The sequence below is a fragment of the Prionailurus viverrinus genome, chromosome C2 (assembly GCF_022837055.1).
Source record: "Prionailurus viverrinus isolate Anna chromosome C2, UM_Priviv_1.0, whole genome shotgun sequence".
Classification (NCBI taxonomy): domain Eukaryota; kingdom Metazoa; phylum Chordata; class Mammalia; order Carnivora; family Felidae; genus Prionailurus; species Prionailurus viverrinus.
The window spans coordinates 88,576,929-88,602,016 of NC_062569.1; the positions used below are offsets into that span (position 1 = coordinate 88,576,929).

At 36.3% G+C, this 25,088-nt stretch overlaps 1 protein-coding gene across 1 annotated transcript in view; it reads left to right on the forward strand.

Moving 5' to 3' along the window:
• SNX4 (sorting nexin 4) overlaps positions 1 to 25,088 on the forward strand; it is a 70,846-nt gene that overhangs the window by 15,174 nt on the left and 30,584 nt on the right. Inside the window, exons 3-7 of the mRNA XM_047876097.1 lie at positions 5,399 to 5,534; positions 5,612 to 5,761; positions 6,244 to 6,291; positions 11,544 to 11,599; positions 15,922 to 15,994. Coding sequence (XP_047732053.1) covers positions 5,399 to 5,534; positions 5,612 to 5,761; positions 6,244 to 6,291; positions 11,544 to 11,599; positions 15,922 to 15,994 — 463 coding nt within the window. The remainder of the gene's footprint in view (positions 1 to 5,398; positions 5,535 to 5,611; positions 5,762 to 6,243; positions 6,292 to 11,543; positions 11,600 to 15,921; positions 15,995 to 25,088) is intronic.

Sequence of the window (25,088 nt, forward strand, 5' to 3'; positions counted from 1 at the left end):
CAGAGACTGAGCAGAAGTGCTTTCAGTTAAAATAAAGATGGTGCGAGGGGCACCTGGGTGGCTCAGTCAGTTAAGCATCCAACTTTAGCCTGGGTCACGATCTTGTGGATTTATGGGTTTGGTCCCTGCCTCGGGCTCTGTGCTGACAGCTCAGAGCCTGGAGCCTGCTTTGTATTCTGTGTCTGCCTTTCTCTCTCTGCCCCTCCCCTGCTGATGCTCTGTCTCTCTCTGTCTCTCAAAAATAAATAAACGTTAAAGAAAAATTTTTTTAAAATAAAGACGTGCAAGATTTTTTGATAGTAAGTAAAATAAAATAATAGAACTACCAGACCTAGTTGATAAAGGGTTATAACCATATTTTAATGTGAATACATTTTTAAGGAAAAAACATTTTAACCCTTGCATTTTCATAGGTTTACCGAAAGTCACTGAGCTTGCCTTAAGGCTGAACGTGTGACTTTTCAAGACTTCTCCAGGTCTGTGGTTCTACCCAAAATAAAAGTTAAAATCTTGGTAAATGTTGTTTAATGTATAGGCAATTCTGAAACCTTCTTTGTAAGTATAGTTTTCTTTCTTCCACCAAAAAGAGAAAAAAAGAAAAAAAAAAGAATCTTCCCCAAACCAGAGAAAATTTACATTACAGTAGGAACTTTAGGAACAGAAAGAGGTAAGGTTGGTCTTTTTAAAATAAGGTCATTTTACTTTTTGTTTTCTGTGTGTGTGTGTGTTTTAAGTTTTTATTTTAATTCCAGTTAGTAACAGAGTGTTGTATTAGTTTCAGATGTACCATGTAGTAATTCAACACTCCTATATATCACCCTGTGCTCATCATGATAAGTGCACTCCTTAATCACCTATTTAACCCATCTCCCCACCAAAATTAGGTAATTTTGTGACCTACATATCTACATATGTGTATCACAGAGATTTTTAAAACTTAGGTTCATTAGGCTCTACGCCCAATGTGGGGCTTGAACTTAGAACCCTGGGATCAAGAGTTGAATACCAACTGAGCCAGCCACGCACCCTTCACAGAGATTTTTAAAGTCATTAAAAAAAATATGGTCCCATCAGAGGGTTTTATTTCTGTTTTTTTTTTTAAGTTAGATTAGTGACTTAAAAAAATCATACTTTAGAAATTAGTGTTAACTGTAGCTTACCTTTACTTAAATTATTTTTTCCTGTGTTCTTGTTTTTGAGGTATAATGACCTATAACATCATATTAACTTCAGATATTGTAACGTTATGTTGCAATATTTGTATGTATTGTGAAGTGATTACAAGTCTGATTAACATCTGTCAGTATACAGTTAACAAAATTTTTTTCTTTTAATGAGAACTTTTAAGATTTACTCTCTTAACTTTCAAGTATGCAGTACAGTATTAACCGTAGTCACTGTTGTAAATTCTTAAATTGAAAACTAAAAAGTATATTTTTATTTTTAGTATGTGAGTATTTTATCACTCAATTGAGCAATGAAATTAACTGTTGATTACTTTTACTGCTAGAAGAGAATCTTGATTTGAATAATCTGGAATAACTTATAGTTTTTTATTTTTCTTTTTTTCTCTAAATTTTTTAAATTTTTAAAAATTATTTTATTTTAGTGTTTATTTAATTTGAAAGAGAGAGTACGAGTGGGGAAGGGGCAGAGAGAGAGAGAGAGAGAGAGAGAGAGAGAGAGAATCCTAAGCAGGATCTGTGCTGTCAGCACAGAGCCTGATGCATGGCTTGATCCCACAAACTGTGAGATCATGACCTGAGCTGACATCAAGAGTTGGACACTTAACCGACTGAGCCACGCAGGTGCCCCATAGTTGTTTACTTTTGAGTTTGAACTGAATACAGTATCATAATATGAAACTAGGAGTTAAAACTGACCATACTTGAGTAAGGTAGCTATACTCTGAATAAATATTTAAGTGGATCATCATCAAATGTGCGGTACACAAAAGGATTATTGAGTTGACTTTCACAATTGTATTTTAATATAAATTTGTATTTATTTATCTACCCTAGTATTTTTCATGGACCTGTAAGTTTAATTTAAAACAGTGTTTCTTAGGTGGGAATGCAAGCTGGTGCAGCCACTCTGGAAAACAGAATGGAGGTTCCTCAAAAAACTAAAAATAGAACCACCCTACGACCCAGCAATTGCACTATTGGGCATTTATCCGAGGGATACAGGTGTGCTGTTTCAAAAGGACACATGCACCCCCATGTTTATAGCAACATTATCAACAATAGCCAAAGTATGGAAAGAGCCCAAATGTCACATCAATGGATGAATGGATAAAGAAAATGTGGTGTATATATATACAATGGAGTATTACTCGGCAATCAAAAAGAATGAAATCTTGCCATTTGCAACTATGTGGATGGAACTGGAAGGTATTATGCTAAGTGAAATTAGTCAGAGAAAGACAGAAATCATATGACTTCATTCATATGAGGACTTTAAGACACAAAACAGATGAACATAAGGGAAGGGAAACAAAAATAATATAAAAACAGGGAGGGGAACAAAACAGAAGAGACTCGTAAATATGGAGAATGAACTGAGGGTTGCTGGAGGGGTTGTGGGAGGGGGGATGGGCTAAATGGGTAAGGGGCATTAAGGAATCTACTCCTGAAATCATTGCTTCACTATATGCTAACTAATTTGGATGTAAATTTTAAAAAATAAAAAAGTTAAAAAAATAAATAAAATGGATTTTACAATTAAAAACAAAACAAAACAGTGGTTCTTAGGGGTTCCTGGCTGGTTCAATTGGTGGAGCATGTGACTGTTGATCTCGAGGTTGTAAATTCAATCCCACATTGAGTGTAAAGATTACTTAAAATCATAAAAAAAAAATAACCACATACAAAAGAAACCGCATGGTTTTTAAACTTTAAAGTACATAGGAATCACTTGCTACAGGGTTTTGGGTGAGGTCCAGGAATTTACATTTTTTTAAGCAAAGCTTCAGGTGTTTTTTTTTTGTTTTTTTAATTATTTTTAAATTTATATCCAAGTTAGCATATAGTGCAACAATGATTTCAGGAGTAGATTCCTTAATGCCCCTTACCCATTTAGCCCGTCCCCCCTCCCACAACCCCTCTAGCAACCCTCTGTTTGTTCTCTATATTTGAGTCTGTTATGTTTTGTCCCCCTCTGTTTTTGTATTATTTTTGCTTCCCTTCCCTTATGTTCGTTTCGTATCTTCAAGTCCTCATATGAGTGAAGTCGTATGATATTTGTCTTTCTCTGACTAATATCGCTTAGCATAATACCCTCTAGTTCCATCTACGTTGTTGCAAGTGGCAAGATTTCATTCCTTTTGATTGCCAAATAATATTCCATTGTGTATATATATGTGTGTGTGTGTGTGTGTATTATATAATATATATAATACACACACACACACACACACACACACATATATATATATATATATACACACACACCACATCTTTTTTATGCATTCATCCATTGATGGACATTTGGGTTCTTTCATACTTAGGCTATTGTCGATAGTGCTGCTATAAACATTGGAGTGCTGTGCTTCTTCGAAACAGCACACCTGTATCCTTTGGGTAAATACCTAGTAGTGCAATTGCTGGGTCATAGGGTAGTTTTATTTTTAATTTTTTGAGGAACCTCCATTCTGTTTTCCAGAGTGGCTACACCAGTTTGCATGCCCACCAGCAGTGCAAAAGCGTTCCTCTTTCTCTGCATCCTCGTCAACTTCTGTTGTTGACTGAGTTGTTGACTCAGTTGTTAATTTTAGCTATTCTGAAGGGTGTGAGATAGTATCTCATTGTGGTCTTGATTTGTATTTCCTGATGATGAATGATGTTGAGCATCTTTTCATGTCTCGGTTTGCGATCTGGATGTCTTCTTTGGAGAAGTGTCTATTCATGTCTTTTGCCCATTTCTTCACTGGATTATTTGTTTTTTAGGTGTTGAGTTTGATAAGTTCTTTATAAATTTTAGATACTAACTGTTTATCTGATGTGTCGTTTGCAAATATCTTTTCCCATTCCATTGGTTGCCTTTTAATTTTGCTGATTGTTTCCTTTGCTGTGCAGAAGCTTTTTATTTTGATGAGGTCCCAATAGTTTATTTTTGCTTTTGTTTCCCTTGCCTCTGGAGACATGTCAAGTAAGAAGTTGCTGCGGCCAAGGTCAAAGAGGTTTTTGCCTGCTTTCTCCTCTAGGATTTTGATGGCTTCCTGTCTTATGTTTAGGTCTTTCATCCATTTTGAGTTTGTGTATGGTGTAAGAAAGTGGTCCAGGTTCATTTTTCTGCATGTCACTGTCCAGTTTTCCCAATAACCATTTGCTGGAGAGACTGTCTTTATTCCATTGGTTTGTCAAAGATTAGGTGGCCATATGTTTGTGGGTCCATTTCTGGTTCTCTGTTCTGTTCCATTGATCTGAGTGTCTTTTCTTGTGCCAGTACCATACTGTCTTGATTACAGCTTTGTAATACAGCTTGAAGTCTGGGATTGTGATGCTTCCAGCTTTGGTTTTCTTTTTCAGGATTGCTTTGGCTATTCGGGGTCTTTTCTGGTTTTGTACAAATTTTAGGATTGTTCTAGCTTTGTGAAGAATGCTGGTGTTATTATGATAGGGATTGCTAATCCAGATATATATATATATTTTTTTTTTAAATATTCTTTTTTTTTAAGATTTTTTGTTTATTTATTTATTTATTAAACGTTTATTTATTTTAGAGACAGAGAGAGACAGAGCATGAACAGGGGAGGGTCAGAGAGAGAGAGGGAGACACAGAATCGGAAACAGGCTCCAGGCTCTGAGCTGTCAGCACAGAGCCCAACGCGAGGCTTGAACTCACGAACTGCGAGATCATGACCTGAGCCAAAGTCGGACGCTTAACCGACTGAGCCACCCAGGCACCCCAGATAGATATATTTTTGAATTTATTTTTTAAATTTATATCCAAGTTAGTTAGCATATAGTGCAACAGTGATTTCGGGGCTAGATTCCTTAGTGCCCTTTACCCATTTAGCCTATCCCCCTTCCCACAACCCCTCCAGTAGTTCTCTGTTTGTTCTCCATATTTAAGAGTCTCTTATGTTTTGTTCCCCTGTTTTTATATTATTTTTGCTTCCCTTCCCTTATGTTCATCTGTTTTGTATCTTAATGTCCTCATTTGAGTGAAGTCGTATGATATTTGTCTTTCTCTGACTAATTTCGCTTAGCATAATACCCTCCAGTTCCATCCACGTAGTTGTAAATGACAAGATTTCATTCTTTTTGATTGCCGAGTAATACTCCATCGTATATATATACACCACATTTTCTTTATCCATTCATCCATTGATGGAAATTTGGGCTGTATTTGTATTTTTAATAAGTAATAGAGATCTTATTCTGTTCCTTTTCAGGTCAGTTGAACATACTGATGGTCAAAGTGTCCTAACAGATTCACTATGGAGGCGGTATAGTGAATTTGAATTGTTGAGAAACTACCTTTTAGTTTACTATCCACATATTGTTGTGCCACCTCTACCAGAGAAAAGGGTAAGAAATGAAACAGCAGTACAGTTCAAAAGTATTTAGCATTGAGATTATGCTTCATGATTGTTTTGTTTACCTAGGCAGAATTTGTCTGGCATAAACTCTCTGCTGACAACATGGACCCGGATTTTGTGGAAAGACGACGGATTGGTTTAGAAAACTTTCTTTTGAGAGTTGCCTCACATCCCATCCTTTGTAGAGACAAAATCTTCTATTTGTTTTTAACACAGGTATCTTTCTTTAAGTCTTCAAAAAAAATTTCATTTTATTTTTTTCTTTTAAACTGTAGAATGCTTATGCTTAAGAATCTTTTTGGAGCAGCTTTATTAATATACATTCATTTAATTGTGTTTTTAAATTTGTTTTGATTTCAAAATTATTGGGTTATATCACTCTTTTGGCTAACATTTTTATACTTAAGGATACTAAAGATGGTACTTTCTGGCATCACTTAAATGATATCAAAGTTAGTGTTTAGTTTTTTGAGGCCCAGATCTATAAAATCTTGGGTCCATCTTTTGGTAATCTTTTGAAATCTGGATTGTATATTTAACTTAGAAATGAATTCTTTTTTTTTAACCCTTCTCTGGTCTCCCCTGAAAGAATAACAGAATAGTAGATGCTTAATCTATTTTATTTGGAGTATTCCTTACGTTTTTGTTTTTGTTTTTGTTTTTTTGCAATGATTTCTAAAATTAACTTTAATTTTTAGGAAGGTAACTGGAAGGAGACCGTGAATGAAACTGGGTTTCAACTGAAGGTAAGAAAATTTGTATGAAATAATTTGACAAGTTCCTTTACAATTCCTGGCACAGTGCCTTGCACTTCGTGCGTACTTGGTATTTACTGAATGAACGAATGTTGGAAATTGGCTTTGCATCTAATATCATTGGTAAGGTTTTCAAAGAAACACTGCGAATTCACTTTGGATTTGTGTAATTTTAGTTACTAGTGAGATTATAGAGGGCATATTTATGAATTTCATTCTATTGGGAAGGAGTATTTTGAAGCAGTAATTGAGACACAAACTGTAGATTTTTCCTGCAGTATACTCATACACTTTGCATCTTTTTTGTTTTTTTTTTTTACTCCCGCTGTCTTTACCACTGCCACTCAAATTCTTGTGCACACACTTGCTCATTCTTTATCAGATATGAAAGACAGTTCTGAAGAATTGAGCTTGGGTTTCACAGTCAGAGCAGACTAGAAGATGAGCCATGTGTCGTGCTGCTTCTGTCTGCTGGGATGTGGTGGTCATCTTTGGGCATAGGAGTCATTTTGAATTGGTATCCGTTAGTGACACAGCTTTTCAAATTTAGTAATTAGTGTTTGGGAATGAAATTGTTATCTAAAAATTGAAAAATAAGGTATGGTGAGATGGCCACCCTAATTCCTGTCTACTCTCCCTATCGTCCCCCAAAGTAATGTAATATTGGCAAATTTTTAAAGTTTTCATCTCTTCTGTAAACTGAATAGGTAAGTAGAAAAATGTAATGTAAATTTATATAATCTATAAATTTATAAAACAATTCATATGATAGTACAGTAACAAAAGTTCAATAGGTCTTGGCAACAAGAACAAAATGTCTTTATAGTAGTTTTGCAAACACCCCTGGAGATTTATGTATTGGCACATAGGTATTTGAAATTTAGCACAAAAAACTAGAAAGAGAAAAATTTGTTTCTGCATGGAAAATATAATCAAGTATCTAATTCTGTCATAAGCTGATTCTAATTTATAAACATTTTGTTGGCAGGTTGCATGAAAACATTAGAATCTTCTTGGCTATAATTCATTACTTTATGGCACTCAGAATACTTGAATTTTAATTTAGAGTTGGATTTGAAATAACTCAAAACTTTGAAAAATGTTTATATTTTGATAGGGTTTTCTGAGAACTAGTCCAAGATGTTAGTATCTGATATTAAGGAAAAGAGAAAAGTAAAACATAGTTGTTTTGGTGACTTCTCTTTATGTAATAGTCAAGATTTAGTCACTCGTTTAGAAATCAGCAATCATTTGTCCTTGCATCTAGGTTTTGGCCATGACTTTGGTGACCTTGAAAAAGCTCTTGAATTTCTTCCATCTATATAGACTATGCTGTTTACTGAGTACATTGAATCTTGTGTATAGGTGCTATTTAAGAGTTTAGTTAAAATGTTTCATGTTTGGGTTGCCTTATGGTATAACCTCAGTTTCACTTTTAGAAAGTCTTTGAAAGGTAATACTTAATGTGCAGTATTAATAATTTGAAATCAGGCTTTTAATGGAGCAGAAAATAAGATGTTATGAGGAGAGTTTAGAAATCCTTACATCCTGCTGTATTCCTTATTTTGTTGTGACTGTTTCTTATTTTAAGTTTTGTTGTAAGATAGAATGTTTTTAGACCACCTCACACATATATGTACGTGTGTACATGCATATACACAAACATGTATGTGAGGTTTGTATATATATGTGTGTGTGTGTGTGTGTGTGTGTGTGTGTGTGTGTGTGTGTTATTATCCCATGTTACCTCTGTGTTTGGTTATAAATTTTGTAATTATGTAAAATTGGTTGGTAAAGGAAGTATTGGAAACTATTTCTGTGAAAAAAAGATTGTTCTGAATCAGACCAAATATTTATATTTTAACCTTGGCCTTTGGATTGTCATTCTCAGATTGAAATGTCACCTTACTTTAGTTTTCCTTTTCTCACACACGTTCAATTTAATATATAGTTTTGGCCTACTAGATTAATATTTTCTTAAAAATATTTAATTATTTTACCCAGCAAGATAATTATAAAAATCTACTGCCTTTTTATCAGTGCTGTATTTAATACAAACATGAGCACTAACTCTTCATCACTGCTCTGTGTTGGTGTTCTTTCTTTGTCTTGTGTATTTATATAAATATTCATGTTAACCAATTCAGTAAAAGGAGAGCAAAGAGTTTAGAGTAACGAACATATAAACTAGTTGATTTAGAATAAGGTGATATTGTTTTAACTCCATTAACTCAGTAAGTTACTGTCATGAAAGTGTCATCCATATGCCCAGATCTTAAATGAATTTAGGTTAACTCAGAAGAATCCAGGACCCTGTCTGTTGCTTGGAGTAGAGACTGCCAATGCCTATAGTCCAGACTTCGAAAATTTCTGCTAGAGGCACCTGGGTGGTTCAGTTGGTTGAGGCCTAGGTCCCTCACAGTTGTGGGATTGAGCCCCTGCATTGGGCTCCCTGCTGAGCGTGGAGCTGGCTTGAGGTTCTCTTTTCTATCTGTTTCTCTCTCTCACCCTCCCTCCCCCTTTGCCCCTCTCCCCTGCTTGCTCGTTCACTCTCTGTCTCAAAATAAATAAACTTTAAAATTTCTGCTAATCTGTATATTACACAGAAATTCTCAGAGAGCCACTGTGGCTGGGTGCCTACAGAGTGTCAGGTGCTCTTCTAGGTGCTGTGGAAACAGTAGTGAATGAGCTGAAAACATAAACTCCCTTATTCTTATCGAGCTTATATTGTAGTAGAGACATTAAATTAATTTTAAATCAATAAGATACTTTAAAGGGTATTGTTAAAGGGTATGATGGTACAGAATTTTTGTTTTCAAGGATTTTTTGGAGATAGGTGACCATAAGATTTATTATTCTAATGGGACTCTTTTGAGAGTAAAAAGGGGTCCTATTAATAGTGAGTTTAGGACAACAACCATAAACCAGGACTGTCCTGGGTAAACTGGGTCACATGGTTGAAGAGATAACATTTGAGCTGAGACAGGAATAAAGAACCTTGTGGTGGAGTCAACTTGGGGGCCAGGGAAGAGGAACATTAGAGAGGCCCAAGCTGGGTAGTGGTTTACTAGGCAAGGTGTGGGGGAAGAGAAGAATCAGAAAATGAAATAAAGGGAAGACAAGATCCAGCATAAGGAAAGTAAAATATTTAATAGGAACTGGAAAAGGAGAAGAAGTGGGACTAACAGAGAACATGGGAAGGAAGATAGAGCTGTAGAATAGTTGGGGTTATTTTTTATTCAGTCGATACCTCCTGCATGATGGTCTTGTGCCACGCTTTGTGAGGCACTGGGATATAGCAATGAACAAAGCAGATTAAATAACGTATTGCCATGGCAGCCATTGTGTAACTCCAGGAGCACCATTCACGTTGTGCTTTCTTACGGCTCTTCTAGTGGGCAGCTAAGAAACAAGTAAACAACTAAGATGATTTCAAGTAGTACTGTTTTAAAGGAGATACAGTAAGGTGGAGTGAAACTGGGGCACCTAGGTGGTTCAGTCAGTTGAGTGATTCTTGATTTCAGCCTAGGTCATGATCCCAGGGTTGTGGGATTGAGCCCCATGTTGGACTCTGCACTGAATGCGGAGCCTACTTGGGATTCGCTCCCTCTACCTCTGCCCCTCTCCCTTGCTCACGTTCTCTCTTAAAAAAAAAAAAATGGGGGCACCTGGGTGGCTTAGTCGGTTAAGCATCTGACTTTGGCTCAGGTCATGATCTCACGGCTCATGGGTTCGTGCCTCGCGTTGGGCTCTGTGCTGACAGCTCAGAGCCTGGAACCTGGTTAGATTCTGTGTCTCCCTCTCTCTCTGCCCCTCCCCCACTCACACTCTGTCTCTCTCTCTCTCTTTCTTAAAAATAAATAAAACATTAAAAAAATTGATTCCTGATTGAACCACCTTTTATGTAGTTTCTGTGCCTGGTCAGAAACATAATTTAGTGTTTTTTCTCCTTTTCTTTTCTTTTCTTTTCTTTTCTTTTCTTTTCTTTTCTTTTCTTTTCTTTCTGTGTGTGTGTGTGTGTGTGTGTGTGTGTGTGTGTGTGTGTGTGTGTGTGTGTGAAGTTTGGCTATGACTTGGATATATTAAGTATAAATTTTGTAGAATGCAATTATTATTTAGTGCTGATCCCTCTGTTCCTCCTTTGAGAGCAATTATCTAGAGTAAGTAAAGATAGTTAAAAAGTTTAAAAAAATAGTTAAAAAGTTGTGTTTTCTTGGGGTGCCTGGGTGGCTCAGTCAGTTAAGTGTCCGACTTGGGCTCAAGTCATGGTCTCATGGTTCGTGGGTTCGAGCCCTGCATCAGGCTCTGCACTGACAGCTCAGAGCCTGGAGCCTGCTATGGATTCTGTATCTCTGGCTCTTTCTGCCCCTCTCCCACTCGTGTTCTGTCCCTCTCAAAAATAAACATTTAAAAAAATTTTTAAAAAAGGTTGTGTTGTAACATTTTCTGTCAGCTAGAAAGTAATTTGATTTCATCTCACATGTTTTACTTTATTTAGTATGTAGTATTTAGTATAGGCATTTCCATAGTTCTTTTGTTTAAAAACATTTTTTTTGATGTTTATTTATTTTTGAGAGAGCATGAGCAGGGGAGGGGCAGAGAGAGAGGGAGACACAGAATCCGAAGCAGGCTCCAGGCCCCAAGCTGTCAGCAGGAGCCCAGTGCAGGGCTTGAATCCACAAACTGCGAGATCATGACCTGAGCCAAAGTCAGGCACTTAACCTACTGAGCCATCCAGGTGCCTCAGTTCTTCCTTTTTTAAAATAGTGATCGTGAAAATGAAAAAAACCAATGTACATTTGGTGTGGATTCCTGGGAACTACCTGCAGTAATGTATATGCTTCAGAGCAGTCGTTTTATTTAGTTTATCATTCCTTTTCTTGATTTAGAGAAAGGTAAACTACTTCTTCCATGTGATTTATTCTGAGTTACAATAATGCAGAGCTGTGTGTGTGCATATATATATATAGATATAGATAGATACCTGTTAATATAGTGATGTTTATAATTGTTTTACTTTGGTATCATTGAATGCCATGTTATTCAGTTTAATTTTTAACACTGTTTTTGTAGTGTTTTCAGAAATAACTACTTTGCTGTTTTTTTTAGATATGTTTAATGTGTTTGACAAATGATATGAAGAAAACTGTATTTGAGCATCTTAATTCTAAAGGGAAAGTAAAACTGTTTGGATTTATACCCTGAAATGTAATTGTATTAAGTGAACAAATTATTTTTTCCAGGCAGACTCCAGGTTAAAAGCGCTTAATGCAACATTCAGAGTGAAAAACCCAGACAAGTAAGGTTTTGTTTTAATAACAGTTACAATGTTGTTTTGAATGATGTCTATCAATTTATTTAATTTTTCATTTCTGAATGTATGCACTTTATTTACTAATTTAAATAATAATTCACATTACTGAAATCCTTTTATAGTCTAAAACTGATTTTGAGATTTGGTAACTTAATTAGGTTTAAGGTTGCAAGTAACTGAAGTATCAGAAAATTAAACCGCTGTTTTTTCCTAGAAGGATTTATTAAAAATGTTGTTGAAGATATCAGAAAAAATGAGAGAAGTAATTTTTAATTTCATATGAAATAGTTTTCCTTATATGGCTTTGCTTATCAAATATGTACAAAGTTCAAGAATATTATATGTATTATATATATTTAATAATAAACTACTTTGTACACCAAGAAAACTTGATAGATAAATGCATACTAGTGGAATAATTTCATGGAGATGTATCTGTATGACCATTACTTGACTTCATTAATGTTAGGTGTTTGTGATGAGACCATTTCTATATTTAAGGAAACCCATGCATTCACAATAAAATGTCCTTAGGGTGGTTCCTAGGCATTTCTTAAGATTTTGGTTTTACTCATTCTCTGAATTAGGTGGGTAATTCAGACTTTTCATTATATGGACCTTTACCTGGCCTTTGATTCAGCTGAACTTTTCAATTAGAAAGGTGTTTGAGCAGATTAGGCTTTTGCATTTTTGGCTGCCAAGTTCATGAGTTGTGTTAGAATTTCTCTAGTTAAGCCTTCAACATTAATTTCTATGTGGTGTAAATTCTTACCAAAGGCTGGGTTTGCATAGTCTGATAATATATTATGCCTGACTTTAGAAATTATGTATTTGGTTTTTAATATAAATTTTGAATATAAAATATAAATATTTAAAGTTTTGGTAAACAGGAAATTGTGATGGTAACCACTGAAGTTTTGTTTTTTTTTTAATAGACTTTTTTAGAGGAGTTCTATTTAGTTTTATGGAAAAATTGAATGGACAGCACCAAGCTCCCATATATATCCTCTGCCCCCACACATGCACAGTCACCCCCACTGTTAATATCCCCCACCAGAATGGTACATTTGTTATAATTGATGAACCTATATTAAGACACTGTTATCACCTGAAGACGTTACATTAGGGTTCACTCTTGGTGTTGTATATTATGACAAATGTATAATGGCATATGTCCATCATTAATAGTATCATATAAGGTATTTTAACTGTCCTGGGGCTGGGGTGCCTGGTTGGCTCACTTGGTAGAGCACGTGACTCTTAATCTCAGGGTCATGAATTCAAGCCCTGTGTTGGGCATGGAACCCACTTGAAATTTAAACAAAAAACAACACCAAGACCCTCCCACCCCCACCAAAAAAAAAAAAAAAACAACAACTCCAAAGTATTTTCAGTGTCCTAAAAATCCTCTGTGCTCTGCCTGTTTATCCCTCCATCCCAGCCCCTGGCAACCAGTAATCTCCATAGTTTTGCCTTTTATAGAATGTCATATACGGTGTGTAGCCTTTTCAGATAGGCTTTTTTCACTTAGTAATATGCATTTAAGGTTCCACTGTAAGGGTTATAATGACGGGTATGGTATATAAGAGACGCTCTTTAGATAAAGAACTAAAATTTTAAGTCAACCTCTTTGAAAAACCTAGTAAGCTAGCTTTATGACTTTGGTGAATGTGCATTCACTAGAGGAGCATGTAGATGAGACTATTATTAATTAATATTGTAATATTAATATTTTGTCTTGAATGTTTTTCAATTTAATGAAACATATTTTATCAATTGAATGTTTATCTTCCCTTTTCTGACCTAACTAGGTTTCTGGATTATAAAATTTTATTTAATAACCATATTATATATGGAATTTTAAATTTGATATGAACAGTAACATAAAGCAATTTTGCCCCTGTTCTTGTTAAAGTGTGTAGTTAATGTATAATTAGTAATAGAATTTGTTTGCTTTAAGTTCTAGTTAAGAGAATTATCTATATCGTTTTTTTTTTTTTTTTAAGTTTTATTTATTTTTAAGTAATCTCTACACTCAACATGGGACTCAAACTAATGACGCGAGATCAAGAGTCACATACTCCTGGGGTGCTTGAATGGCTCAGTCTGTTGAGCAACCGACTCTTGGTTTCGGCTCAGGTCATTATCTCATGGTTCATTAGTTTGAGCCTTGTGTTGCACTCTGGGCTGGCAACACAGATCCTGTTTAAGATCTTCTCTCTCTCTCTCGCCCTCCCTTTCTCACTCTCTCTGTCAGAATAAATAAATAAAATTAAAGAAAAAAACCCCGAAGAATCACATACTCCTTCTACTGAGCCAGCCAGGTGCCTTCATGCCATTCGTTGTTAAGCCAGATTCTTCACGTACAGAATCTCTGTTCTAGCTATATTATATATTACATGTATTTTATGTAGTGGGTCTAGCTGGCCCAATACATAATTATTATTCATACTGTTACTAAAATAGTTTACAGCACTAAAATACTTTTATTCTGCCCTTTCTTAAAATGTAGAAAACCGGAAAGATTGTTGGGATTACCAAAATGATATTAGCTTCATGCATGTTTATATTTTTTCAAACTGGGGTGCCTGGCTGGCTCAGTCAGAAGAGCATGTGGCTCTTGATTGAGGTTGTAAGTTTACTCATATGTTGGGTGTAGAGATTACAAATAGATAAATAAATAAATAATTTTGAAATAAAATAAAATATATTTCTTCAAACTAGAATGCTAAGAGCAGTTTGGAGATGAACCTTCTACTTTTGGAGATGAGTCTTCTACTTTTATGTGGCAATATTTAGACAATATTTGGGCAATATTAGGAGGTAGACCAAGTGATTAGTAGAATGAATGGGGCAAAAGAGGGGCAGGAAATATAGGTGGCACCCAGGTTTTCTTCTTTAGAATGCTAGGGAACATAGGGAAGAGGGTTTTGGGAGGGACAGGGGAAGATAAGCTCTAGATATGTAAAAGTACAAAGGTCTGGTGTTTAGGAGAGAGATTCGGGCAGGAGGTAGACATTTGGAATTCAGTAACACGTACGCCATAACTGAAGCTTTGTGAATGGTAAGTCACATGAAATGTATAGATTGAAAGATTGATTAAGATGGCTGAGGACCCAGGATTGGACCCTAAGGAGTGCCAACGCCTTGAGGGTGTTTTCCAAAGTATAATCTGAAGATTAGCACCATTTGAATTATTTGAGTTATACCTTCAGATTCTTGAGTCCCTCTAGGGCCTTTGTGTACAGTTTTGCTTGTTCACACACTTGTCCTACTGAGAGGCCCTCCTTAGTGTTTCTGACACTTTAGGGCCTCTTTGCATGCTAAAGTTGGGAGGAGGGTGAGGTTAGCTGTTACCTTGCTGAAAGGATCAAGAAAGATGAGGACTAAAGTCTGTTGTTGGGTTTTAAGCAACATGAGAATAGTTAGTGAGTTTGTCAGGAGTATTTCTCTGCTGGTGTTGGAGGCAAAACTAGATTGCAGTGGGCCGCACGGTGCATGGAAAGTGACTGTTGCTAGAGAGAGTACCTTGTTAAAGTGTGCCTGTGAAATGGCTGGGGATGAGAGTGTTAACAGTTGGATGTGTTGTCAAGGGAATATATGTATGTGTTTTAATATAGGAGAGTTAATTGATATGCTAATGAGAAGGAGCTTGCAGAGAGAGGAATTTAGAAAATAGGAATATGGGGTGTAGCTGGGATAGAGTCTAGAGTATTGATGGGAAGAAGGATCTTAGAGGGAAGGAAGAAATAATAGATGTAGATATGTTTACTGGCAGGAGATAGAGGTGGAGGTGGTTCCTACTAATGGCTTGTGTTTAATTTGTGAAGCCTGGTTGGAGAGTGATAGGTGGTGGTATCAGAAATTTCAGGTCTTTTTGCAGAACTGTAGTTACTAGATTAGGGAAACAAAGATTATTGATCAGCATGAAGATTGAGGTTAGAGACCATGAGTTTATGGTCGCATCAGAACATTTTTTAGCACCATAAATTTTTGTCCTGTTTTTTGTTTTCAAGTAACTTTTCATATAACTTTTATCTTTATCTCAGTTCCACAGTATAAATTATGAAGTATTTTTCTTCTCTTTAGTAATACCAAAAGAAAATATGGTTGCTTTATTTTAGAATTTTTTTGAATTTGTATTTGAATTTGTATTGAATTTGAATTTGTATTGGTGTGTGCATAAGGCCAGCATATGGTTAAATAGAATCAGTTTCATTATTCTCAAGAACTGCTGTTTTTGTCTTTCAGTTTTTGACTTGTTTCCATGAGAAAAAAAATGATGTTTCCCTTGTTTCCTGTTTCAGGAGATTTACTGAACTAAAACACTACAGTGATGAACTACAGTCTGTCATCTCACATCTTCTTCGAGTCAGAGCTGTAAGTGGTCCCCAGGAGCTTTTTGATGCACATTTATAAGGATGTGCTTCTCACCTAATCACGTTTTTAAGTAATGGATGGTATTTATGATAAATAGCTGATTCTTGCATTTAAATTTGGCGTGTTCATCATCCAAACTGCATTTAAAAAAATATATGAAATGTTCTCTGGTATAGACAGCTTGAAGCATTTTAACTGTTGTTTTCTCTGTAGTTTGTATATGGTTGTTTTGATTTCTTGTGAAAAGGCGTACCATTTCAGTGTTGGAATATAATTAAATAAGTGTGGGAGTTTAGATCTACATGTAATAATATCTTTATGCTTTCAAGGTTGTTTTAAAGGTCTGTGAAAAAGTTTATATATGTTAGGCCATCTTGTGTCTGTACTCTTAAATTGTCCTAAATAAACTTATTTGGGGTAATGGTTTGCCATGACAAACTAAAAATTGAGGCATAATCACTGTACTTAGCCCTATAGTTTGGCTGTGGTAGACATGGAACCCTTAGAACTTGCTAAAAACTTTGAAAGACCCTGGGTTACCAGGTCTAGGATCACATTTATGCTGATTGGAATCCTTGTGGAATATATTATCTGGGATTTGTTTTAATGAGAGTGGTGAAGAGTGGAAAGTGGGGGCAGTTTATATGAAACTAGATTAGCCATATAATAATTGTTGAAGGTAGTAGGTGTTGCGAAATGGAAATATATTCTACTATTCTCTGAAGATTACCATAGTAAAAAGTATTAAAATAAGGGGAAGAAAATCCTTCCTGAAGTCTTTATATTGGCCCAATTTCCTGTTTAACCATTCAGAGTACCATTAGACCTCTTAAATAAATTATAAGATACTTTCTAATAAAAGGTCCATGTGAGAATTAGTAGGCTAGCGTCAAGAACTGGGTACTGGGAAACTGGGTTTATAAGGTAACTAGACACTAGTTGGGGAAGAGGACATGTGTCTAGACACCCCAGAAGACTGGAAGAATAATTCATACAGCTTTGACTTTTATGTTAGAAACCTTCGAGAATCTATTTATTTTTTAGAAAAAATGAGAAAAAAAATTTTTTTAGTGTTTGTTTATTTTCAAGAGAGCATGAGCAGGGGAAGGGTTGACAGAGAGGGAGACACAGCATCCAAACCAGGCTACAGGCTCCAAGCTGTCAACACAGAGTCTGATGTGGGGCTCGAACTCACAAACCATGAGATCATGACCTGAGCCAAAGTTGGACGCTTAACCAACTGAACCACTCAGGCGCCCTGAGAATCTATTTAAATTAGAGGTCTGGCTGATTATGGAAGCTGTGTCTTTTTATTTCTTTATATCTTTAAAAATTTATTTGTTTAAAATTTATTAAATTTTTAAAAATTTACATCAGGTTAGTTAACATACAGTGCAGTGATGATTTCAGGAGTAGAATCCAGTGATTCATCACCTACATATAAAACCCAGTGCTCATCCCAACTAGTGTCCTCCTTAATGCCCCTTGCCCAGTTAGGGCATCCCCCCACTCAAAATGCCTCCAGCAACCCTCAGTTTGTTCTCTGTATTTAAGAGTCTCTTATGGTTTATCCCCTTCCCTGTTTTTATATTATTTTTACTTCCCTTCCCTTATGTTCATCTGTTTTGTGTATTAGATTCCACATATGAATGAAGTCAAAGTGATATTTGTCTTTCTCTGACTAATTTCGTTTAGCATAATACACCCTAGTTCTATCCACATTGTTGCAAAAGGCAAGATTTCATTCCTTTTGATTGCTGAGTAATATTGCATTGTGTATGTGTGTGTGTGTGTGTGTGTGTGTGTGTGTGTGTGTGTGTATATATACACACCACATCATCTTTATTCAACCGTCGATGGACATTTGGGCTCTTTCCATACTTTGGCTATTGTCATTAACGCAGCTAGAAACATTAGAGTGCTTTGCCTCTTCGAAATAGCACACCTGTATCCTTTGGATAAATACCTAGTAGTGCAATTGCTGGGTCAAAAGGTAGTTTTATTTTTAATTTTTTGAGGAACCTCCATACTGTGTTCCAGAGTGGCTGCACCAGTTTACATTCCCACCAGCAGTGCAAAAGAGATCCTCTTTCTCCACATACTCGCCAACATCTGTTGTTGCCTGAGTTGTTAATGCTAGCCATTCTGACAGGTGTGAGGTGATATCTCATTGTGGTTTTGATAGGTATTTTCCCTGATGATGAGTGATGTTGAGCATCTTTCATGTGTCAGTTTGCCACCTGGATGTCTTCTTTGGAGAAGTGTCTATTCATGTCTTTTGCCCATTTCTTCACTGGATTATTTGCTTTTTTGGGTGTTGAGTTTGATATGTTCTTTATAGATTTTGGATACTAACCCTTTATCTGCTATATCATTTGCAAAAATCTTCTCTCATTCCATTGGTTGCCTTTTAGTTTGATTGTTTCCTTCGCTGTGCAGAAGCTTTTTATTTTGATGAGGTCCCAGTAGTTCATTTTTGCTTTTGTTTCCCTTGCCTCAGGAGACATGTCAAGTAAGAAGTTGTTACTGCTGAGGTCATAAAGGTTTCTGCCTGCTTTCTTCTTGAGGATTTTGATGGCTTCCTGTCTTACATTTAGGTCTTTCATCCATTTTGAGTTTATTTTTGTGTATGGGGTACGAAAGTGATCCAGGTTCATTTTTCTGCATGTCACTGTCCAGTTTTCACAATTACCGTTTGCTGAAGAGACTGTCGTTCCATTGGATATTTTTTCCTGCTTTGTCAAAGATTAGTTGGCCATATGTTTGTGGGTCCATTTCTGGGTTCTTTGTTCTGTTCCATTGATCTGAGTGTCTGTTCTTGTGCCAGTACCATACTGTCTTGATGATTACAGCTTTGTAATGTAGCTTGAAGTCTGGGATTGTGATGCCTCCAGCTTTGGTTTTCTTTTTCAGGACTGCTTTGGCTATTTGGGGTCTTTTCTGGTTTCATACAAATTTTAGGATTGTTTGTTGTAGCTCTGTGAAGAATGGTGGTGTTACTTTGATAGGGATTATTAACGCTGTATCTTTTTAAAGGCCTTCAACCAAAAGGAAGGGCGGAGGGCACTGTAGAAAGCTTTGTTTAACAGCAGGGTCAGCAGTTCTGAGAGTTGGAGTAGGCAGAGGTACACTATTACACAGTCACATGGCTAACCCCAAGTATTGAGAAGCTCTCAAACAGTGTTCAGACCCAGGAGAAACTAAAGGACAAAGCAGAAAAACCAGCTAGACTCAGATTTATCAGAAATCTCAGAGATGAGTGGTGAATTGAACAGAGTGTAACAGGTAAACACTCAGAAAATCCATGAAGCATAGGGAGTGCATTTAAGTGAGACCTTAAGGAAGGAGGCAGGACTGTCGTTGTCAGATTGTGTCCTGAAGGGAGGTTTATGTGATTGCTTTCATAAAACGAGAAAATTGTCATAAGGCATGATACAATAGTGATTATGTCTGACTTTCTGCTGAAAGTATATTTTTAAAAGTGGTTAATATTTAATAACCTTTAAAGATTATGGGAAATTTTAACCATACCAAACTTGTTTCTGCCCTAGGACTTTTATTTGCTCTTCCCCATGCTTGTATCACTTTTCCCACATGCCCCACCTTCAAGAACCTCTCTTGGCTTGTTCTCTTTTGCCATTCATTTCTTGCCTTAGATGCCTCCTCAGAGAAATCTATCTTGGGAATCTTGCATGAAATAAGATGCAGTTTTCTATCATTTTCTGTCATTTTTCATATTCTGTCATTTCTCTGTCATATTCTGTCATTGCTATTTATAGCAACACTATCTGACATTGTATTCTGGATTAATCTGTTAATTATCTCCCCTACTAGTGTATGTGAGCTCCACAAGAGCAGCTTTGTTTTCTCACTGCTAAATCCCTGGAACAATGCCCAACTCATAGTAGACATTCATTATCTAGTCATTGAATGAATGAACAAACGAATGTATATGCTGACATTTTTATGTTTAAAAATATCTGAAAAAACAGATAAATTGCTTATTTTATTTTAAAAACTTTACGGTTTATTTATTTATTTATTTATTTTTTGAGAGAGAAACAGACAGAATGCCAGCAGGGGAGGGGCAGACACAAAATCTGAAGCAGGCTCCAGGCTCTGAACTGTCAGCACAGAGCCTGACACGGGGCTCGAACTCCCAAACTGTGAGATCATGACCAGAGCCACTTTTATTTTATTTTAAATTCCAGTATAGTTAACTTGTAGTGTTATATTAGTTTCAGGTGTACAGTATAGTGATTCAGCAATTCTGTATGTCACCCAGTGCTCATCACGACAAGTACACTCCTTAATCCCATCACCTATTTTACCCATCCCCCCCATTCACCTCCCTTCTGGTAACCATCAGTTTGTTCTCTCTAGTTAAGATAAATTGATTCTTGAATTTAATTATAACCAGCCTGGGAGAACTGGTTAATAATTTATATGTGAAAAAAATGTTTAAAGAAAACAGCTTTGTCATCAAAGAGTTTGTAATACATAAGTAAGAGAATTCTGGGTATAGGTATTTATCCTAAACTTTTTTTATTTGTTTGTTTGAGATTTTAAGTAATCTCTACATCCAACATGGGGCTCGAACTCACAACCCTGAGATCAAGAGTCACATGCTCTACCAACTGAACCAGCCAGGTGCCCCTATTCTAAACTTGATGAAAACTTTAGAAACTTTATTGACATTAAAGATAGCTTGAAACTATTGAAAGAAAAGCAGCACTTGATCTATAAGTCGAATTGAAATTCTGATTGAGTAAATGAGAGAAATGCTAGTGAACGATACAGGATGCTTTCTGATTGGCTAAAATTTCTTCTTTTTTAAAAAACTTTTTTGAATGTTTATTTAATTTTGAGAGAGAGAGAGAGAGTGCAAGCATGGGAGGGGCAGAGAGAGAGAGAGAGGGAGACACAGAATCCCAAGCAGGCTCGGTGCTCAGAGCTTGTCAGCACAGACCCCGACATGGGGCTCGAACCCATGAATTGTGAGATCATGACCTGAGCCAAAGTTGGATGCTTAACCAATTGAGCCATCCAGGTGCCCCTGATAGGCTAAAATTTCTATTGTTCTAAAATGGGGAGAAAGGCTATTTAGTCATGGACAGTAACAGAAAAGTAAAAATGAAAGGTTAAAGTCCTAACGCAGAGAGAAGCCTACAAACAACACAAAAAGCACCACAGGGAGGGCCTTTTGTAACATTCAGAGTGTCAAGAAGGCTTAGATGCTTCTTGAGACAGATGATGAATTGGGTTTTTTAAATTTATTTTTTATTTATTTTTTTGAGACAGATGATGAATTCTTAACAGATGAAAATAGAATTATTTGAGGGGCGCCTTGGTGGCTCAGTCAGTTAAGCGGCTGACCTCAGCTCAGGTCATGATCTCGCGGTCCGTGAGTTCAAGCCCCGCGTCGGGTTCTGTGCTAACAGCTCAGAGCCCGGAGCCTATTTCAGATTCTGTGTCTCCCTCTCTCTGATCCTCCCCCGTTCATGCTCTGTTTCTCTCTGTCTCAAAAATAAATAAACGTTAAAAAAAAAAAAATAGAATTATTTGATTGTCTTTTCTGTCAAGGAGAATTCTTTTCAAAGTAGAAAAGACAAAAAATAAGTTATAGATCGGTTAAAAACTTAAATATTTAAGACATCAAAACAGAACAACAGGAAAGGGTGGGTGGCCTTGGACCAAGAAGAGCTGGCTTTGGACCTGTCTCTGCCATTTACTGGGTCCTCCCGACAAATTCAGTAACCTTTCAGGGTTAGTTTCTTTGCTAGAAAATGGGAATATATGCGTGGCACATAGTAGGTACTGAATAAATATTTGTTATATGAAGGTGCCTTATTCATAGAATTATGAGATTCAGATGAAATAATGTGTTTTGTAAACAACAACAAAAAGATAATACTGATTTCTAACATATATTTACCACTGTATATCAGCCAGTGCTCACACATATTATAATATTCTTGTCCAGTTCCCACAATAGTCCTTAAAGATAGATATTATTGTTGTTCCCATTTTGTAGATTAGGAAACAGAGGCAAAAGAAATTAAAATGGTACCACACTATAATAGATGTGTGGAGCCAGAATTTCCTCTTTTGTCTGTCTGACTCTAGACCTCATGCTCTTAACTGCCTACAAAGTTTATTGACAGAGGACATGAATTCAAGATTGAGAAGAGAACAGGGGCGCCTGGGTGGTGCAGTTGGTTAAGTGTCCGACTTCAGCCAGGTCACGATCTCGCGGTCCGTGAGTTCGAGCCCCGCGTCGGGCTCTGGGCTGATGGCTCAGAGCCTGGAGCCTGTTTCCGATTCTGTGTCTCCCTCTCTCTCTGCCCCTCCCCCGTTCATGCTCTGTCTCTCTCTGTCCCAAAAATAAATAAACGTTGGAAAAAAAAAATTAAAAAAAAAAAAGATTGAGAAGAGAACAGATTTTCATTGAGTCATCCTGCTTATAGCCAGGACCCTAACAAATGTCATTTGATCCTCACAAAGTCATGTGATGAAAGTCATTTCCACATTTCCAAAAGAAAGATATGATACCAAGGCTTGCATGGTTTAATAAATCTCCAAAGTTAAACCCTAAAGTGAGAAGGTGCTGGAATTTGAACTCCCATTTGTTTGACTGCAAATCTCATATTTCCTATTACAATATCTGTTGCCTCTTTAGGGAAAAATCAAATTTAATTGTTAAAATGTTTAAGTTTGCTAATATTGTAAAAATGCAAATTATAGCTATTAAGATACTACTCAACATTTGATTTGTAGTCATAAAGATGGTAATATCTAGTATTTGTGAACTATTTAGTGATGGTGGCAGTATAAAATATTAACGTGCAGCTCTTTGGAAACTGTTGTGGCAGTAAGTATCAAGAGTCTTAAATCCCATAATCTTGAATCCTTAGGAGATAGTTCAAAAGAAAGAAAGAAAAGAAAAGCTAGGCATGTCTAGATTTTCAAAATAAGATCATCTAATAGAATGTCCCAAAAGTGTCCTTTTTCACATTTAATTAGCTACTACTTGAGTGAGGATAGAGTAGGCATTCTTACAGTTCCAAATGATTCCGAGCTGGGTAGAATGATTGAATGAGTCTGTTCCATTTTTTCTTTTGTCACTGAATATGCTAGGTGTCACTCTTTTCATGTCAGTTGTCAGATGGTCAGTTTTCAGAAAGAAATTCTTGTCAACAGAAATGAAATCGAATAGCAGTCTGGACTAAATCATTGGGTTCAGCCCCTTTTCCCTGGCACCAAAATTCTTGATTACCAATGACCAATGAATTAATATGGTTTTAGGTTTTAATTATTCCTGTTTTATTTCTGTGTCATTTTTGTTTTTTCCTTTTCTCTAGAAATGATAATTTTTGATTAATAGTTTTTCTTTGATTCTTCTTTCCCACTGCCTAATGATCTAGATAAAAGTCATTTCATGTTTTAGTTAGCTAGATCCATTTGTTTCCATGAATAGTTGATATCAGAAACATTGTTGGTCCCATAACAACTGCTAAGTGTCTATTGCCTAGTTCGTGGGTAGGTAATTCCTCATGTGGTTGCTCATCTTTTTTAATATAGGAAGACTCTTGCCTCTTTTGGGCATACTCTGTGGACCAAAATATTTTCCAGAGTTCTAATTACTCTGGTAGAACCTCCTTTTATACCAGCTGCCAAGAGTGATACACTTTAAAGAAATAAACTTTTAAGTAATTGGGATTCACAAACTTTATCTTTGAACATTTATTTTGGATCTGCATTTGTACTTGTTTCTTGCAGTTTTTGTTTTTACATGGTTGCTTAATAAGCTCTCTCCCTCTCTTCCATACTTAATATCTTATGATAAAACACTCAGCTTTCAAGAAGAGGTTTGATCTTTAAAGAACCACCCCTCACCCCCCCCCCCCCACCCCCGCCCTGGGTGGCTCAGTTGGTTGAAGTCCGACTTTGGTTCAGGTCACAGTCTCGCAGTTCATGCGTTTGGAGCCCCACGTCGGGCTCTGTGCTGACAACTCAGAGCTTTGAGCCTGCTTTAGATTCTGTGTTTCCCTCGCTCTCTGCCCCTCCCCCACTTGTACTCTGTCTCTGTCTCTCAAAAATAAACAAACATTAAAATTTTTTTTAAGTATCCTCTAGTTTGTAAAAAAAAAAAAAAAAAAAAAAAAAAAAAAAAAAACAACTCTAGTTAGTAAAAAAAAAAAAAAAAAAAAATTTTTTTTAAGTACAAGGATCTAGAAAAATTAGTGTCCTAGAATGGCATTTCCATTTTATATTCTCTGAAATGCCAGTCCTGTATTTTTTCTAGTGCAAACCATCTCTTTCTTGAATAGTTATGATTAATATATGGTATTAAAGGGCTAAAAAGTTCTATAGGAAGGAAAACTCTTACTGGTTAAATTTTATTACCTCAGTGTTTCCCAAATTTACTTGATGATGGAATCACTTTAAAAAAGTAAACAACTGGGGCGCCCAGGTGGCTCATTCGGTTAAGTGTCTGACTTTGGCTCATGTCACTAGTTTGAGCCCCAGTCAGGCTCTGTGCTGGCAGCTCAGAGCCTGGAGCCTGCTTTGGATTCTGAATCTCCCTCTCTCTCTGCCCCTCCCCACTCATGCTCTGTCTCTCTCTGTTTCTCAAAAATGAATAAATATTTAAAAAAATTTTTTTAAGTAAACGACCTTTGATACTCTATAGGACTCAGAAATAATTGGGAAATAGCATCCTAGAGAAAGTAGTTGAGAGGTCTGGGGATGACTCTAGAATGTTTCAAGCAGAATGAAGACTACAAGCTTTGTCTTGAGTCAGGTGCAGAGGTGGGCAGACTAGAAGGCTAGATAGTAAATATTTTCAGCTTTTTGGGCCATACGATCCATGTCAAATCTATTCAGTTCTGCTATGAAAGCAGCCGTATACAATGGTAACCTGAATGTTCTAATACGACTACAGAAACAAGCTGCAGTCCTGTAGTGTATTGCCCTCTAGTCTGGTGTGTACATGTTCCTTTAGAGCAAGCCAAGAAGAGATGGAAAACAGTTTATGTTCTTCTTACATCTGCTCCATGTATTTATAATACTGGTTCATTCACTTTAAGCTGAG